General features: G+C 39.2%; 1 protein-coding gene across 2 annotated transcripts in view; it reads right to left on the bottom strand.

The window, feature by feature from the left end:
* The window catches only part of LOC121945100 (mannosyl-oligosaccharide 1,2-alpha-mannosidase IA), a 231,244-nt gene that overhangs the window by 60,681 nt on the left and 151,179 nt on the right, over positions 1 to 19,384 (bottom strand). For both annotated transcript variants that reach the window (XM_042489124.1, XM_042489125.1), the window contains exon 4: positions 17,651 to 17,731. In XM_042489124.1, the coding sequence (XP_042345058.1) occupies positions 17,651 to 17,731 (81 nt within the window). The remainder of the gene's footprint in view (positions 1 to 17,650; positions 17,732 to 19,384) is intronic.

Raw genomic sequence — 19,384 nt, 5'->3', positions numbered from 1 at the left:
TAGATCAGTGGCTCTCTACTGGTGGGTGGGGATCTAAAAGTGAGTCCATGTCCATTCTGAATGGACTGTAAGTGACCCATGAACATGTCAAGTTTGCAAAAAACACTTTATTATGACGTACTGTGTATGTACTGGACAGAGTTCTTATTTATTTTATGAGAACACTGTTTCTCTTTATTCTTGCAATATGTTTAATTTCTGAGGTGAACGTGTTGTTTACATTTTGTGAAATAAAACTGAATATGTGGTAACGTATTATGTGTGGACCTTGAACTAATGAATAAGGAGAAATCTGGACCCTATGACAGGACCAGTTGGGAACCACTGCTTTAGATGTACCACAACCGAGCCGCAGCTGAGCAGCAGTGGTGCAGTGCCTGAGCAGTTCTGCTCACGCGAGCAGTGCAGCTGCTCTAACCTGTTAACATGTGAGCCAAAATAAAAAACAACAGGTTCCACAACACACAGTTTCTGCTCACACAGGCAGCGTAGGCTGGGTGTCTCCAACCTGTTATAAAGGCAAAAAAGCACCCCACATAATCTAAAAAGCAAAAAGTGTATTCTTTTTATTTCTTCCTGTCTTTGTTTTATTGTAAATTACACGATCTGTATGCATCACAAAGTCTTTCAACCTCTCTAGTGACAAACTGGCCACCAGTCCCACCACACAAAGACTCTCTCCATCTGCAGGATGACATTAATTGCAACCAAAGCAACCACCGGGATCGATACTTTCCCTGTTAGAAGCCGGCTCGCTGACCCCTTAAATTATGCCGTAAAGTGTACTGATGCAATAATGGAGCCTCTTTTACTAAATCAAATTCTTGTGTCTTTGAGGGCTGAAAAACAACCAAATGCAATCCTTGCCTTAGGTGAAAGAGCTCGATGAAGTTCTGAATTTCTTTGTGCCTGCTGTCAATCAGAAGTATGCATTGAATAGTTGGATTTTCTTCACATGTCTTGAGTTCATCCTCAGAGGCATGAAAAGGCTCTTTCTCTGCTTTAATTGCACATGGACAGAGAGGAGCACTGAAGCTTATAAATAAGGCCCTGGGACTGTGAGCTGTGCAAAGTCTGAATGAAAAGGCCTGGATGCCACAAGGCTGACATCATTAAGAACAGCCTAATGATCTCCTGGATTTGATTTGTTTGGCCTGGTCCTTGCTGACTTGCGTGACTTGTGAAAAGGAAAAAAAAAAAAAAAAAAACACCCAAATTTCATCAGTCTCTCAACAGGGCTTCTATTGAGGTTTGGGCTCATTTGGGTCTGTGCCAAAGCTCCTCCAGGCTGAGTCCAATTACTCCAGCAAGAATGTACAGCCAAAAAAAAAGACTAATTGAAGGGTTTATACAGGAAGAAAACTAATAGACTGATTGAGAGGAAGTGGGGACACATCAGTATAAGTAAAGCTCCTGTGTTTTTTAACAGTGTAAAAACACTATTAGCACTCTTCGTGATCATGCAATAATCCAAGCAGCCACAGAAACCTTGGAGGCTCGGCGTGGCCGCAGTTTTGGCAAACATGCTGCTAGCTTATATTTGAGTGACAGTTCATTCAGTGAGTGAGTTATTATTACCCAACTCTACAACACACAATCAAATATTAACTAAGCCACACACTCTGATGCATACAACATTTGAACAAGCCATAATGCAAGATGTGTCAGCTGCTGGTTATGAGATGTTGTTCTTACTCAGTGCCGCTTAATTCCATAATAAAACTGAAAGGTGTACGAGTGGAGCGGAGCACAGTTATTCTAACTCTGCACAAATGGGATTAGGTGTTTGTACACAGAGCAGAATGAGGGTTTGGGAAAGGGAGCTTTCCTTTCACGGTTAAGCCTGCGGCAGGGACTACAGAGCGTGGCAGGTTACCCTGCGATTATGATGATCCAGTTTGATCTGAGGAAATGAAATTTTTTCCAAGGCCACTTTTCGGCTCTTCAGCAAAAGGACAACAAACAAGATAAAATGCAAAGGCAGCCATTGCTCACACATAGGTATCAGAGCACATACAAACTGCAACAAAACACAAGCGTGCAGGTGTGAGTTCAGGCTTACTTACTGCTCTATTTTATTTTCCCAGACTCCAGTGTTGAAGCTATTGTACAATAATTAGAGTTTGAACCACCACACTTTGTGTAAATGCATTTCAGTTTTATTTATGCAAAGCAGAAAAATCCTTAATTAGTTAACAGTTGCAGAGGGCAAGCCTCATGGTATTCAAGGAATAGTAAGTGAGTTTGACATGAGTGCCAGTTGCAACTAAAAGGAAATGCCTGGTATTTACAGTTTACAAGATCTATGAAGGGCTAAGATACATTAAAAAAGAAACTGAGCTATATGAAGAAAATTATTATATTTAAACCCGGTTGTGACTCCAGGGCTGCAACTAACTATTAACTTTATTGTCTATTTATCTGTCTATTATTTTCTTGATTAAACTATTAGTTATTTGGTCTATAAAATGTCAGAAAATGATGAAAAATGTTGATCTCTGTTTTCCAAAGCTCAAGATGATGTCCTCAAATGCCATATTTGTCTACAACCCAAATATATTTATTTTATTGTGGTAGAGGAGTACAGAAACCAGAAAATATTCACATTTAAGAAGCTAAAATTCATTTTTAGTTTTAAGGATATGGCTTTAATATAAAGGTGGCAGAATGGTGCTAACTTGATAAACAGAGCTAGACAATGGCAGCAGTGCTGGCAGAGCTAACCCTGTTAACAAGACAAAAAGTAAACACTACAGCCATTTTGGCAGCTCTGTTAGGCTGTACTTTCACATGACGGTACTTTGAGCAAAACGCTAATGTCAGCATGTGAACACGCTAACAATGACAATGGTACTATGCTGATGATTAGCAGGTATAATGATTCTGTGTTCGCATTAGATTAGTGTCACAGCATGCTATTTGTTGTGAATTAGCACTAAAGACAAAGTACTGAGACTGATGGGAACACCATTAGATTTGCAGCATTGTATGACTCTAAATTAACCTGAGATGACCAAATTTCATACAGGTTAACTTACGCGGCTCTCGTATATCTAAAAAAAAATGTCATTGCAATATTGAGATATATCAGTCAGGACCAGACACTGCTATTCACAGAGCGATGCTGTTAGCACGGCTAGAGACACAGAACAATCACAGTCACTATCCCTAATTTGGTAATGTTTAAAGTGGAGCTTCTATATATTTGAGATGGCAGCATGACAAACTCATTAAACTCAGTATATCACACACTCCTTTAAATCACAAGAAGCACTCCTCTTCATCTATCGCCATACACGCATACTCAGCATTGTCCACACACTATATCATCTCTATCTACAATTTTACCCACCTGCACAGACTAAACCGTATATCTCTCATTTTAAGCAGACTTCATTTTCCCATTTTTCTTTGCCTCTCAGCATGGCTTATATAAGAGACAGTGCGGTGTGATGGGGGACAGGGTGTCAGAAAAGGCACCGTACCCTTCAACTGGCAGCAGAGTATATCCCTGTCTCTCCCTAAAGGCTGGCTGAAAAGCGATCCTCTCCATGCACACTCTGATTAATATCACCACCCGCTGGACGTCTGAGGCTCAGATTTATTCAACTGGCTCCCCATATACAGTAACCAACTGTACTGTAGAAAAAATAAATCACCTGGCATGAATTTATCTCCACTACAACCTAACCCTTTCCACATGGACACACGGTCACAGCAGGGAGGATGATATAATTTCTCTGCAGCTGTCTGCTGTAGTGGGTGATGGGAAAGAGATGAGTAGCAGCAGACAGACACAAAAGGCTTTCATTGGCTGCTTAAGCTCAAACAGGGAAAGTTAACCACAATCAGACTTGTGCAGTATGAATACTGAACTGGATTTCTGGGCCACAGGAAAAATCCTGCCTTAATGATTTTGAACAATGTTTTTTGGGTTTGTTTTTTTTAACGAGAGAGTCCAAGAGATATCAGAGCAGCTGTAACACTATCAGGGACCTGCTGCAGGAATCAGAAACTAAATTGAGGCATAACGTGAGATACCTTCAAAGCAAACAATGCATGCAGTGCAGCCTTTTAAATTGGCCAAGCCACAAATCTGCATGAAATCTGAAAACACAGCCCCACCAAGCTGATAAAAAGAGATGAATAAGATGTAATTGCACTCAGGTGCTTCTGCAAACAATTTGTTAAAAATCACATTATGTCTGTGAATCAGCAGCACACAGTACAAAGCACACAGTAACCGCCGCATGGTGCAGGTGCATATGGCCAGGCAGCTGACATTTGGGTAATAATGTGGCCAGGAGCAAATGGTGCAACTGGAGCGTGGTAGGAAATTAGGTCAAATTAGGATGAAACATTACCAGAAGGTGTGACAGGGCCTGGCATCAGTCATGACGAAGCAAATTGACTGTTCTTTTAAAAGCAGAGTGCTCTGTGTCAGAGCACTGTGATGTCCTGGAGCGGGAGGTACAGAATCACCACAGAGTACCAGGAATGAAATTATCTTTAAGGAGAAGTTTGATGTGATACTGAGCAAAATGTTCAATGTGAGAAACAGTCCAGTGACTTCAAGCAAAGACTCAAGCAACCAACCACAGGGTCAGCTGGCTACAGGACAAGAGGGTCATGTTAAATATCTATAGAAGAGGTAGCATCTCTACAATTCTTTGTGTAAATCATGGTGTATATACTTACAGTTGTAGGGTTAGGCGATTTGATGGTGTAATAGGTAAAAATGTGTCCACTGGTGGAGATTTGGCAATATTGCTTCTACCATAGGAGCTATTCAGGACAGGCTATGAAACAAATCAGGACTGGATTCTCAGGTAATCTCCCAAATCCAGCTGCTCTAGGTAAAATGATTTGGGCAAACATGGAGGAGAAGAGTGAAGATGTTGAAAAAGACAACCTGTTTTTCTTGAATTTATTGTTGTCAGCAACCTTACTGCTGACAACTGCTGACAATTTTAGTTCTACTGTCTCGAGTCTTTTGTTTTTAACTCAGTTGTTATCTCATATGAGGCAGTTTTTTTTGGTTGTTTGTATGGAAGCTGAAAATAAAAGAATAAAATAATCAAATGTGATGAAGGTGCAGATTGGTGATTTACAGTGCTGTTGTTGAGGTCTGGTTGGGCACAAAAAAGCACGATCAAATGATATCTTGACACCTGGAATATGAAATCTCATGGGAGTTTTTGAAAATCTGGGGTTACTGTCTAGTGCGCAACCCCTCCCCAATACAGTGTAGTCATATTGACAGATTTTAACACAATATTTCAAAGAGGCAACAAGAAAAGCTCAGCTGTGAGAAATTTAAAAAAAAATGCAACTTCACTGATCAATATCCCACCATGCACTATAGTAGAATGAAGCCCAGAAGATTTTATAAAATATTTTTAAAAAATTAAAATACCACCTTCACAGATTTTTCAAAAACATTAAAAACATGTTGCGTTTATGACAATACACCCCTTTTCCACCAAAATTGACACAGGCATGTAGTTTTTTTTTTTTTTTAAAGACTGGGGTTTAGGTAAAGGAGCTAAAGCTAGCGTGTTCAACTGGTTGTTGTGTTCCTGTCACTACCGGTCGGAGTCGAAAAATACCCGCAACCACTGCAGGGTCATTCGACGCTGGCATAAATGCCAGTTGTAAGCTTTCCAATTACAAACAAAAGTCAGATGTTAGTTAGTGGGTTTTTGTGCAGCGGGAAAGGGGCTTTTTTAAACATATAAATTATAAAAAGTAAAAAAAACAGAGTATCACCCCTTTTGAACTCAGCTGCATTACTGCGGAAAATGTCTGGAGTTTGTTTTTTTTCTTGAGACGCTGTAAGAATAAGAGACAAAAACAGATGTGCAGGCTCACGTACAGAGACAGATAATTTTCATATTATTCCTGCGTATCAGGTTGTGATTGAGTCCTGAGACATGCTGATCAACATTAGCTGTGTTATGAATATCAATTTGCTCAATGCAGTCCTCTCAAGCAGGCGAGGAAAGGTCAAATCATTCAGTCTAAGAACAAACTTTGCTCCTCCATTAATGCATTCAGCGCACACACTGCAAACTAACATGACAACCAAGTTTCCCTCGGCACTTAATGATGCGACTTAATGATGCTGTGACAGAAAGAAAAACATCCAAATAGAGATGGATAAAGAAACTGTCATCTCTGAGAGGAGTTTACAATTTACTGCATTTTTCTCAGTGTGATATGTCTGATATTCATATTGTCTGTGTGTGAGCACTCTCCTGTGTTATGACCCAAAATAAAACCATATTTGGAGACAGAAGTGGGTCACCCAAATTAAAGGCAAAACAACATGGACTGGTGCAAAACACTAAACCCCTTACCCACCACATTCTCTCACAAAGAAACATTGCAAATGATATTTATAGGATGCCAGAAGATTTTAAAAAGAAACCTACAGGCCACAGACAAAGATTAAAGTTTATGAACTTTAGAAGAGATGAAAACAAACCAGGAATGTCACAGTACTTTAGTGTAAGAGTCATGGCCTTAAGCATTTGATCCCGAACATTTACTAAAAGTTCTCGGAAACATCTAAAGCAGTGAACTGAGGACCAAAGAACCTGTTATAGGCATAAATGCGATTGACCCCGAATAAAAGTAAGCAGGTAACAAATGAAGGAATGGTTTATATCCTCACGGGAAAACCACAACAGCATTTCAATTCTCAGAAGACATTGACATGAGTCGCTGTGTAGTTTGTTTTTAAAATAAGTGCTTTGACCTTTTTTGTTGGCTTAAAGAGGTTTTAAAGGGTAAAATTAAGGTCATGATGTGGTGGCTACCAATCATATACAATGAATATACCCCTCTCTCTCTATGGTGTATCTTTCCTTCATGGTATTTCTTTTATTTTTCCCCTCGCCTCCCTCTCTGGCTTTACATTTTTCTTTCTCTCCTTCCTTTGTCTCTGCTTGTGTTCCCTATCTGCCTATTTGCCTCTTTGCTCTCTTCTCCATCTGTCTGTCTTTCTTCAACTCTGCCTTTGTGCATCTTTCATGGGCAGAAATAGTCCGTCACACATAGAAGAGGACCAATTACACGGGGGGTCTAAAGGCCCTTCCCCGAGAAAATTTACATTTTCAAAAACATATTCCACCTAAAGGTGCTGTACGATACTCTGGAGGAAGACAGATGACTGTCGAGTGTCATTCCCAGGTTGTCAAAAACGACACTTTGGGTTGTTGGTTCAGTCTGACTACAAACCAAATCATCAGTATGTGATAACCTGAGAATGGGAATCAACAATTGACTTTAGTTCTCCAGAGTTACAAACAACACCTTTAATTTGGCATTTTTGTTTGACCACAAAAATGTAAATATGAAAATGAATAATTCATCTATAGGTCAAATACCAATCTACGCATAAAACATGCACACTACTGGAATATTTAGAAGTTGAAATATTATCAGTACGTAATTTTACATGTTCAGACTTCATACTATTATTAGCTGAGCTTTTTTGTTCTAGTCTGCTTGACCTGCAAGATCTGTTTACATACCATACAACTGTTATCCTACAGTCAAAAAGCCTACAACAAACTAAAGGCCTTTGTGCATGGAGTCTATATTTTTTTCCAGAAATTGTGGTACATTTAAAATTAATATTACCTCACACTGTGTCAATTATATTGACTCCAAAATCTTTATACTTTCTGCATTTCTCTTACAACCATTGAAAACCTTCAGAAAGTTGTTTGACCAAGAAGCAGTAAAGAAACTATGGATCTAATCTGTGACTGATACAGACATCTGAAACAAGAGAGAGGAATAGGGCACACTGTATCATTTCATAACTCAGCCTCCTTTCAACAGGTCAGATAGTATTATTCAGGTGGATGATGATGATGAGCAGGAGGATGTAATAGAGGATGAAGACACAGACAAAGAAAGACTGACAATGTGGACTGGACACAGAGAGGGAGGAAAGCTCAGCCTCTTTAGGTGCCAAATGCAAGACGTGGGCAGAGAGTGGCGACAGCGAGGAAGGTTAACTCCAGTGGAGAGAAGCAGAGGAGCAAATGCATCTGTTCATTTTGTCTCAGACTGCAAATTGTCACAATAAATAGAACAATATATAGAATCAGACTCAGAGTGCAAGATTTCTGAGCTTAACGGTTTTTTTTTATAAGTGTATTGGTTGGTGTGCAAAGGTCTTTGTTACATATTCTGTATATGTGTTGAGGGAGTCTCGGGCTGTTTATATGTATAAATAAAACATGTGCATGTGCACCCACATGTCTGTTATATACAGGGGAATGACAGCTATCTATCATCACCTGATGTGGGATCCTGCTTCTCTACAACAGGAGAACTGCAGATGAAAACTCCTGAGATGCGAGGGGGAAAAAAAATCATTCAAAATTGTGCCTGGCTGATGGATTGTCGCTGGCCAAACAAGCAGCAGTCAGTACCTGGGAACTCTAAAAAGACCAATCACCATCTTTTGACAAAGTACGGAATAAATCCAGCTTTTTTTTCCCCAGTATTTTCTGTCTTACCTTCCTCTTCCACAGCAATTTGAGGTTTAGAGTCTCACCCAAGGACACTTTGACGTGTGGACATGAGGAGTCGGGGATCAAACCATCAATCTTGTGATTAATGGATGACTCGTTCTACCTGCTGAGCTACAGCTGCCCCATATTATTCAAGTTGTTGGCTAAATAACTATTTCACTGCCATGCTACATGCTGGTGGGTGACATATTTGTACTATACAATGACCAGAGAACTGGTGTCTTTGACAACAATAAAGTTATATCTTCATAGAGGAAAAGTATGGGGGAGGTGGTGCAGGTAGTGCAGACAGGCCAGGATGCAAATGTTAAGTCCTTTGGTCTAAATACAGTTACATTAATAGTGTAGCAATATTTAAGCAAAATAACTCTGTCATTAAGTTTGTCTGATTTTATATTTAAATATTTTCTAAAGTTGTCAAACTTATGTCCGTCAACAGTCCTCACTACTCTGAAAGTATTATATTGAACACTTTCATTAATTCCAAAAGCTAGCAAATGGAGATGGGGATTAATCATATCAAACATTGCTAACCAAAGTTGAAAGGCGAAGCAACAAGATATGATTCTTTGGGAGAAAACAGAGCGTCAGCAAGAGTCCATGACCTCAAATATCCAATATCAGAGTCGACACATTGGAGTGGCATCTTTATATCTATGTCCTACAAATACAGTCCCGACTGGCTCAAGGATTTCTCTGCAGCTACAGTCAGGAGGATTTACTCTTTTAGAGCAGCCAGAAAAGTTTCTTACTGTTAAACCTTAAACTTTGGGCTTGTCTTTCACTACAACAAAAAGTTTGCAAAAACGCACTTATTAGTGAGCAGTGAGCAAGTGAAATTACAGTTGGTTTCACTTTCCAGTCAGCTGCCCATCTATTAGATGTAGATGTTGTCTTTTACAGTTGAAGTTAAATGTAAATCTACTGGAAAACATTACCTGAATAGTCGTTGAAATCATTACAGTTGTGGGAAAATGTGGTTATGAAACAAAGAATCATTCTATTCGGGATAAATGGGGGTGCTTAATGTCTGATTTTTCATAGATTTTGTTGGTTTCTCCCTATAAATAGATAATTTTGGTACTGATCCATTAATCAGAGCACTTAGATGAGAATGTAGCTCTCTCTCTCTCTGTGTCTAAGAGAAAGTTAAAAGTTGTTTTTACAACCACAGAAAGCAAGCAGGAACCAAACTAAGTGACATGTTCTGTTTATCGATCTCTTCTGTTCCCTTTTCAGTACTGAGGGCAGCGCCAATGCAGCACCTACACACACACACACACACACACACACACACACACACACACACACACAGAGGCGCGTGCGCACACACACGTACACATATAAACATCTCTGATACACAACAGACCTGGATGGAACATGATTATCAAATAAATTCTTATGCCAAGTCAAGAGGACAAACTATTTAATTGGATGTTTTAGCTCTTTTGTGGGGTGTGGAAAAAAACACAAACTAATGTCGCAAATAAGAATATGGATCAATAGCTAAACACAAACAAACAAAAAATTGATTTTTAAAAAAAGCAAAACAAGATTTGACGATTAGCAGCAATCGGCATAACTTGACAAATCAGATTTGACTATGTACATAGTTTTTAGTGCAGACACCACTAGAGAACACTCTTTACTGTTAACACATGTTTTTTCTGAACAGATAATTCAGAAACAATTTTTGTCTGTGCTATAAAACTTTTAACCTCTGTATCTCAAAAAAGTAGCCCTGGATTGTCATACTAATTATATTGTATGACTGAATAGCACAGTATTAAAGGATGTGAATTTTTCTTTGAACGCTTTGTCCCCCTCTGGGAATAATTCTTATGGTATCCTCGTTTTCTTTCTGTCTTTGTACTCACTAACTCTTCCCTCCACTCCTCCTGCCTCCCTGTATCACCTCCTCATGCACTCTCACATTTTCTGATGAGCATATGAACACACGTCTTTCTTCTCCTCTGCCGGCTGCTGCCTCCCTCTCTCCCTGCTGCTTCGGCTCAGCCCACGGGCAATTTTCACACAAGACTGATTGAATTCACCCTCCTTCTCTTTTTCCCTTCACTGTTCTCTGTTCTCGCTAAGGGAAGGGGGACGACACAACAAGGTCTCACCACCACCACCACCACCACACACATTTATATGCATATAAGTGGACACTGACGAATGAAACACACTCCTCGCACGCAGACGACTGCACGTAGGCACGCGGTGGAGAAATTGAGGTCGCATTGACATACTGTACAAACACGCATGTTACTATATGAAGGTGAAAAGAGGGGCTCATGGAATATGCACAGGCACCTAAAAAAAGACATGCATATGATATTGCACATGTAGGTATGGAGACAGAACTGAACACAAGCGGATTCCAATAAAAGAGATGTTCCTATATGATCAACACACAGGAGCATGGGTATATGAAAATGAGGCGATGTTTGAGGAAAAATGCAAAGTAGATAATGTAGATTTCTTTTTAAATTAATCAATATAGAATGATTTGATAACATTTTTAATGATCTACTAAATATTTTATTCTAATCAAGCAAAAACATTTATTGGTTCCAGCTTCCCTCGTATCTTTTTCTTTTTTATATTATTTTGCAGTGGAAATTTCAGGGTTTAGGACTGTTGGGCTGACAAATTGTATGTATCTTAGCATGCAAGTGCACAGCTGCGAGCAAAACACACTTCCAATACAGGTTAAAGATAGCACTGAGGAAACCGTGAAACTGTGAAAACAATATTGGAAAACAAATGGGGGTGGGAGGAAAGCAAATCTGTTAAGGCAGAATAATTGCATGCACATCACATAGGTGCAAAGCTATCAAAAAACAGCAAGGAAGAAAGTAACCCCTGCACCTTTAATCCATCCCACAAAAGTTTAATGGAGACAGTGTTTCAGTCCCACTTGGATCTATACGTTAGGTCAAAATGTCTGAAAAGCTGAAACCACAGCTCTATGATGGCAGGTGTGCTTAATAATCTTGACCAAGGTTTTTAAATGTATTTTCAGGCCAAGACAGAGCAGGGACGCCCGACTAATATAATAGAGTTGAGGTGGACAAAAAACAATTCTCTGAATATTTTCAGGTGTTCTCTAGTTCGTGCTTGCCTGTAGCTGTTAAGTCAGCAGCAGTTGTAGCATGGCAAGGTGTGTTAGCCTCACCCTCTGCACTGTTACCTGTGTTTTCTGAAGTGGATGTCAGGGTCTGTTACTCAAAAAAGTTGGAAAACGATCCAATGTGGCTCTAAAAATGTCCAAACACTTGCAATACTGGGAATAATGCCGCTGAACGGTTAATATGTGGGGAAGACGCTGTTTGGTGATTTAGCATTAGCTAGCTCACATGACTGCACAAGGATTAACGGGTTACATTAATGTTGTTTACTGTAAACTAAATAGGTTTTATAAAAAGGCCACTTCATCCCTGCTATTAATATGTTAAATGTTAATGTGCATATTAGGACACATTTTACTCTTGGAAAAAAAAAAAATTACAAAAAACCTTAATTAAATAACCAAAAGGTAATTTGGCAGCACCTCCTGCAGTTATTTTTTTAAATTTTTTTTTTATGTTTTACACTTGGGACAAATAATAAAATTGAATTGAATTGACCCCCTGGGGTTCATGCACTTTGTTGAACACCCAGGATCGAAAGCACCCAGGATGTTCAAACATGTTATTAAAGAATTCAATAAATACATAGAAAAAAGTTAATAGGGAACAAAACAGTAACACAAAGGTCATAATACAAAATATCACACATCGCACAGAAATTGAGTGTGAAACACCCCTCTAAAAAATTAGATCAAATTCCAATTAAAGCAAAGAAACAAAGGGGAGTAAATCTTTTCTTTAATGCATCAGGAACAACTTTTGTAAACTTTGACAAGCCAATCTGTTCCTCTGTCAGAGTATAGACTGCCTCCCAACAACAGGAATGGTAACAGGCCTGTTTCTATAAGAGACAGGAATTGAATGTGCAAATATATTTTTTAAATAAAAGGTGTGGACTACATGTAAAGAGCTTGCTTACTGTCAGTTAGCCCTGGAGAGCTATTATGACTGACTGGTGGCAGCTTGCTCCCAGCTGGCTAGTCTGTTAGCAGTTGTTAGCAACAGCTCACTGTCTGAAAGCATCTTTAAACTCTAACTGCTCCACATCTGTGCCAGTGGTGGTTGCTACTAGCAACAGGAAGTTCAATTGAAACCAACTGCTGGCAGCAGAATAATCATGTTGGGGTCTGGGCAAATTTAGTACCATTTTTTTTTTTTACAGTTTTCTGACTTTTAATAGACTAAATGATTAAACAATTAATCAAAAAAACAATCAACAGAGACACCAGTAATGCCACCTGAAGGTGGTGACAAATGGCCTTACAGGTGGGCTCATAACAGAGGAACAAGCACATCCAACACCTGAACTACTGTAATTGCCACCTCTGTGAGAGGCAGTTTGGCCTGGCTAAAAGTGTGTGACGGTGAATGATGACAGAGCGACAGAAGTAGCAGCCGCCAGACTCGATTGAACAAGACGTTCAACCCGGGGACTGCTTCCATAAAGACTAACCACGATCCTTCCGGGGCACCAAGAAAATACACATAAACACAACACACACACGGTCAAAACAACAGGAGGTTATTAATGGTCAGGTGTTGCTCCAGTTCTGCTCCGAGCACTTCGCTAGCAAACTGCATCCCACAAGGAGCCATAATCAGCACCCGCTCCCCAGCAATCATTTACAGTGGCACCAGCTGCCCAATGTCCTCTGGTCAAACTGGATCCACAATCTCATAATAGTCTCTCACACTGTATCTTGGTTGATTTAAGTCTCTGCAGCAGCGACAGACCTTCAATCTGTTGGTTTTATCATTCGGACAGAGCAGCAGACTCAGAGGAAAAGATCCTAATGGGTGAGTTAGAGGGGAGGGGGTTCAGGTAGCTATAAATCTCGCTTGCAGGGACCCTTCACAGAGAACACACAAGTGAGCCATGTGATGGATAACTGCGCCGGGGTAAAGGGTCTTGATACGTCTGTCAGGAAACTGAGACGACCTGCTCCATCTCATAAGAAAGTGCATTGTAAACGTGAGAAAGTCCAAACGCAAAGGAAAGAACTGCAGCCATCTGAACAAAACTTAGCTAGTAACAGAGATAGATGAAAACACTAATAACAAAAATAATGTGTTACGTTTGGTGAGAGGAAGAAAGGACTGCAAGAAAAGATGATCATCCGGTTTGCTTTCAGACGTTTGATTGGGTTCCAACTGACTGATGCATTTTCCTGTTTGCATGTTTGGTGTGGTTTAGAGGCCGATTAATCAGCGCTGATTGAATTTTTTTTTTTTACAAACTATCATTATTGGCAGAACTTGCCTCCTTTTAGTGGCCAATGGCTGCACAGCCAGTCCTAAGGGGACTGGAGCTGAAGAGGCGAGGGCTGTGTTGAATGGAGCAAAAAAACACAAAAGAGCTGGTCTTAATTTTAATATGTTTTTATTTAAGTTTGTGATTGGACCGCAACAGGTGGTCCAGCTTTGCAACACTATTAGGCTAGCGTGAATGTTGCCACTTCCTGTTTAAGTTGAAAGCCCTCATTTCAAAATGACTGCTAGTATTTCACACATAATCCAGCCATATACTAGATTTTGATGAAGCATTGTTTTTGATGTTTCATGTATCATTGAGTATCTGGAGAATACAAAATTACTCTTCTCTAAAGCATCACTCAAATTGTATTTAAATTGTTTATCAATTACAAAATACTACAAAGTAACTGAAATACATATTTCAAATTCCAGTTAGAAACTTGAATGTGGAGGCTCATGCACACCCATCTTCAAAATACCTGTGGAGAGGTACATGGGAGGTTGTCAGACCTTCATCAGGTTGATTTATTCAATTCAACTTACGGTCAAGTTTACTGCAATTAATATGATAAGGTTAAGGTTTACTATTGAGGTTAAGTCAAACTCCAAGTTTATATTTATGCAAATTCATTTGTTAACTTGTGTCCAACTCTTTAAATTTAAGCTCCTCCCCAATAAAATGCACAAAATGAGGAAAAAAATATGTATCCCTGTAAAATTATTTAAAAAGCCTTGTATATCTTACCTCTTTTCTCTTTTATTGTAAATCCGTATCTTTTATTATGTTTTTATATTTCATAGCTCTGTAAAGCACTTTGAATCGCCCTGTTGTATGAAATGTGCTATACAAATAAAGCTGCCTTGCCCATATATGACACATAAAGTCAACCTCCAGTCACAACTGACAATGCTAATTATCAGTTTTCTCTTTGTGAGCTCCTTGTGAACACCAGGAAGATAAATATATACACAATGTGTGGTATTTTAAGACTTTAATGTCTTTAGAATATAAACTCCTGTCAGTTCATATGACTTCATGTTTTCGCCTCTTGGTTTGTTTGCAATAAGTCAGTTTGAACACTAACCGACCAAGAACTAACAGGAAACAATGTGTTATTCTTCCCCATTTCTACCAAAGGAAACAAATTACAGCTGTGAAAGCATGGCAACAGATGTAGAGGTGTCAAAAGGAAGCTGCTGTGTGTTTTATCGCCCAGAGTCGTTGGCACAAACGTCCTTGTGTGACACAAGGAGATAAGACTTCATGGATGAATCTTTCTTTGCACACTCGCACACACACATTCATAATAGAAAATGTCATAATCGAAGCCATATATAGAACTTTCCATGGACCAGTGAATAAAATAGAACATTTTTGCATGGCATTAATGGCACGCAAATGTGGAATAATGGATTCAACAATATATTCTGCTCCAGCAGTGAATTCATATTTCACTCATCCAGCAATGGTCGACAATTTAATGCTGCTCTCCCCTCAACTCGCTCGGTCTGCAAATCAATGTCCATTAAACCGACTTGAGTGTTCATATGTTACTAGATCCTCTCTCCATTAATTCTGCTTCTGCACAGACTTCAGCCTCTCCGACTGAGTGCCATTCAAAACAGTACAACCGAGGAGTATGGTGAGTGTACGCTCCAGGAGGCTGCCACAGGCGGACGCTCATTACGGTGACACGCTGACCTCCAGTGAGTTCCAAATGCACTGATAATGAACTGGACCATTTGTGCTGTGTGTTTGTCACAGGCAATTTCTAAACCTTTATTTATCCAGCCAAGGTTTACAGGGTATTCATACTTCTTCTCTGGCAAGGCCGAGCTTCACGCTCATAAAGTTTCACAGCTTCACACCTGGTAGCTGTCCATCGTAACCACAGGCCTTTACACTTGACCACTGAGCTGTTTCACAGGAGCCACTGCGGCTTCTTCAAGGACACAACGGTGGTAGTTCATCCAGCAGAGAAAAGCGATTTTCATTCACTTCACCTCCCAAATGATTTAACCAAATGACCTTCCAGTTCAAGGCTTTCGTCTGTAGCCTCTGAGTATTAATAATTTCATCCTCCAACAATAATGTAATGAGAGCAGACTAGAAGCAATGTATACTTCAGGCTGATCATTTTCAGTGCAGAATTTTCAAAAGAAATCTTGACTGGAATGAGGCTGAAAATGCACACATTTTTAAAATAAGCAGAGTCATGCAACAGCCCTGTTAATGCAATGAAGTTATTATACTGATGCTATACTCTCCTAAATTACTAAACAACACTCCTTCTCACCCACCTTTAGAGTTGCAAGGTGTTTTTCACAATTTTGTGTAACCATTTAAATTGTTTTCTTTCTTTCTTTTTGTTTTTTATCAATTGTCCTCAGTGTTTCTTAACACAGAAAAAGCTGACCCTCCTGGATAATGTAACTATTCTGAATGTTGTCTTCAACTTATTTTTTTGAAATCACTGTTTGTTATCACTGTGGCATATGGGCTGCATAAAATACTACACAACTTAAGAACCACAGATGCCATTGCTATGAAGGGGAAGCCTGAATCAGAGCAGTGAAATCTTTTAACACGCTTTGTTGTTGGAGTTGGAAACAAATTGCAACTGAAGCAAACCCAGAGTCAATAGGTGAAACAATTTAAGCAGAAAATTGCATTGTCCATTTTCTTAACAGTGTAATCTTTAGCTTTCTGCAGCTTTTAGCAGATCACGTAGGACAGTTTAGCTCAGCATGGTTGTGTGACATTCTCAAGTATTTCACTGCTGGAGAGATGGTCTTTTCACAAATCTGGGCATGTCATTGCAGTAGAAAGACACAAAGATATGGAAATCGGTGCTACCTGACCAGAGAAAACAAAGGGAAAAAATGGCTTTGGCATACCCTTTTGCTCAAGAGGTGGAAAACCTACAACTTAGGTTACTTGGGCTAAAGAAGAGCCCATCTATGGAGTGGATCTAGATCACGGGCTGATACACACACTTCTTTTCATTTTTGTTAACAATGCAAGATAGGGCATTTGGCCTCGCCTGAGGTCTGCACTCTCAGCTTTTCCTTGTAGTTATATGATGTATTTATAGCTGAAATAATGAAGGGAGCAAGAAACTGTGTAAATTAAACTGTTAAAAAGTGAAATGCTGAAAAAAACTACTTGCATCTTCAACAGCTCCATTAAGAGATTTTATAAAAGCTGGGACCCATTAATAAACTCCGTGAATGCCTACCTTGAGATAATAGGTTGTCCTGTCTGATAAATGGAAAAGTCTCTATAAATAATGTGTTAAAGCTAGATTGTACTGAAACTGTATAACACTGTGTTAATCAAAATAAAATATTACATATTATATATTACACAAGCAAAACAGGGTCTCATTTACTATTGCCTTAGTGAGCAAAGCAACTTCTGGATGCATTAATATAAAATTTTAAAAAAGTCATTTCCAGATGAAAAATTTAATTAAAAGTAGCCTGACATGCAATGAGATATTGTTTTGGTTGGGAAGCCTGCGACATGAAAATGCTTATGTGGTAAGAGATCATTTTATGTAGGCACTATGGTGACACCGTACTACGCACACACATGCAGCCACGCTCAAAAGCAGCCTGTTCATCATTCAAACTGCAGGGTTGGTTGGGGATAAAGGAAGCAGCAGATCTCACCAGAGTAGAGGGATAACAGACATCTATTAATCTTACCTCCTCTCCTGTCAGGTAGTACGCCGCCAGCAACCCGCCGACGTAACGGATGTTCACCTCAAAGAGTGATGCCTCGCCGTTCTGTTGAACCAAGAGAGAGAGATCAAATTGTCAAATGTCATATTCAGCCAAGGCCCCAGTCAGCAGGAAAGCAGTAATAATAACACACTGCAGCCATCGTAGGGAGCTGTGATTACCGAGGTTGTGTAATTTTTTTTTTTTTTTTGAGTAAATGTATTATTTAATTGTATAGCTGGTAGATTAGGGGCCTTTGAGACTCCTAAAGCATAACCGCACCAGGATATGTAGATAAATACTGTATTTCATATCACACAGTTTTTTAAGCTGTGAAGTCTCAGTGAATCATGGGTATAATAAACCAAACTAAAGGCAACTTATAGTATCACCGCAACTGATGCCGTTAATATTCACCCAGCGTGATTTTCAGTAAAGACAGAAGTGTTATTAGAGGCTCGAGGCAGTTGGTCTCATGTTAAAAAAAAAAAAACAGCTAACATTTTTATGCAGAGCAAATTCCTTGGGTATACCTAAATTTTCTCTTTATTGCAGAGGCGTATCAGACGTATTTCACATGAATGAGAGGTGCCAGCTGATAAATTACACCTTTTGATTACACCTGTGGACAGAACCAATAAAAACACCCTCCTTGTAGCAAATACCTTTACAAGGCGTTGTTCTAATTAAAGAGCTGTGATATTTCAGGCAGCGGTTTTACTTAAGGCTGAGCAACTGCTTTAGCACATCTGAATGGGACGATATATTTCAAAAAATGGCATTGAAGAAGCAGGATTTACATGAATATGTAAAAACAGGTGTTGACTGGGCTTAGACATAGTGCAGGTGCGATCGACTAGCAAAAAAAAAAAAAAAGAATGTTCGTTGTCATAATGTCACATCCTACAGTGTGACAGTGTGGGTTATAGTTGAGTTTTTGTTTTTGATGGTTTTGGCAATTACTTGATATTTATGGTACAGAGGAATAAATGTTACAGTATCAGGCGATATTCATCAGTAGGACTGATTTCTTTGTTCGTTTTTTGTTTCATGGGACTTGATAACAATAATAAAAAAATTTAAAAATCTCCAGACTTATCCTTTCATTTAGTTAACGTGACCTTCATTTGGGACAGAAAGAAAAACTAATCAAACAACTAGACTGAAGACACCTCTAATTCTACAATCGTTTCCATAAACAATCCTGTTTATAAAGGCAAACCTGCAGTGAATCCCCATGACAACAGCAGGAGTGGTTGCCAGGAGACGATGTAACAGAAGTATAAAAACCTCCACTGAATGACTGATTGATTAACCTTATTATGGCTCATTAGAAAATTGTAGTGTATTCATAAATCTGTGACAGAATAATACATGAGTGATAACAAGCCAATAAAGTAGTGCATTAGCATTAATCGCCAACATTAAAGCGTCAAAATCACTGCATTAGCAACACCCTTACAGCCAGATCACAAAACCCAAAATACAGTTTGGTTTAGAGGAATGGCCAGGAATATAGATCCTTAAAATCACATTAAGTCTTCAATCACAATTACTCTACTTTCACTCTTTGATTTGGTTTTGTTTTACATCAGTTGACTTTGATTTGATTTAAATTGAGTTCAGCATATTTTTCACGGGCACTCAGTGACATGATGTCCTGCTGTTGTTGATAGAAACATCAGTCACTGTCATTAGATGACAGGTGAACTTTGCCTA

Source organism: Plectropomus leopardus, chromosome 7 (genome assembly GCF_008729295.1).
Source record: "Plectropomus leopardus isolate mb chromosome 7, YSFRI_Pleo_2.0, whole genome shotgun sequence".
NCBI lineage: Eukaryota > Metazoa > Chordata > Actinopteri > Perciformes > Serranidae > Plectropomus > Plectropomus leopardus.
This window is presented reverse-complemented; position numbering and strand designations above follow the sequence as displayed.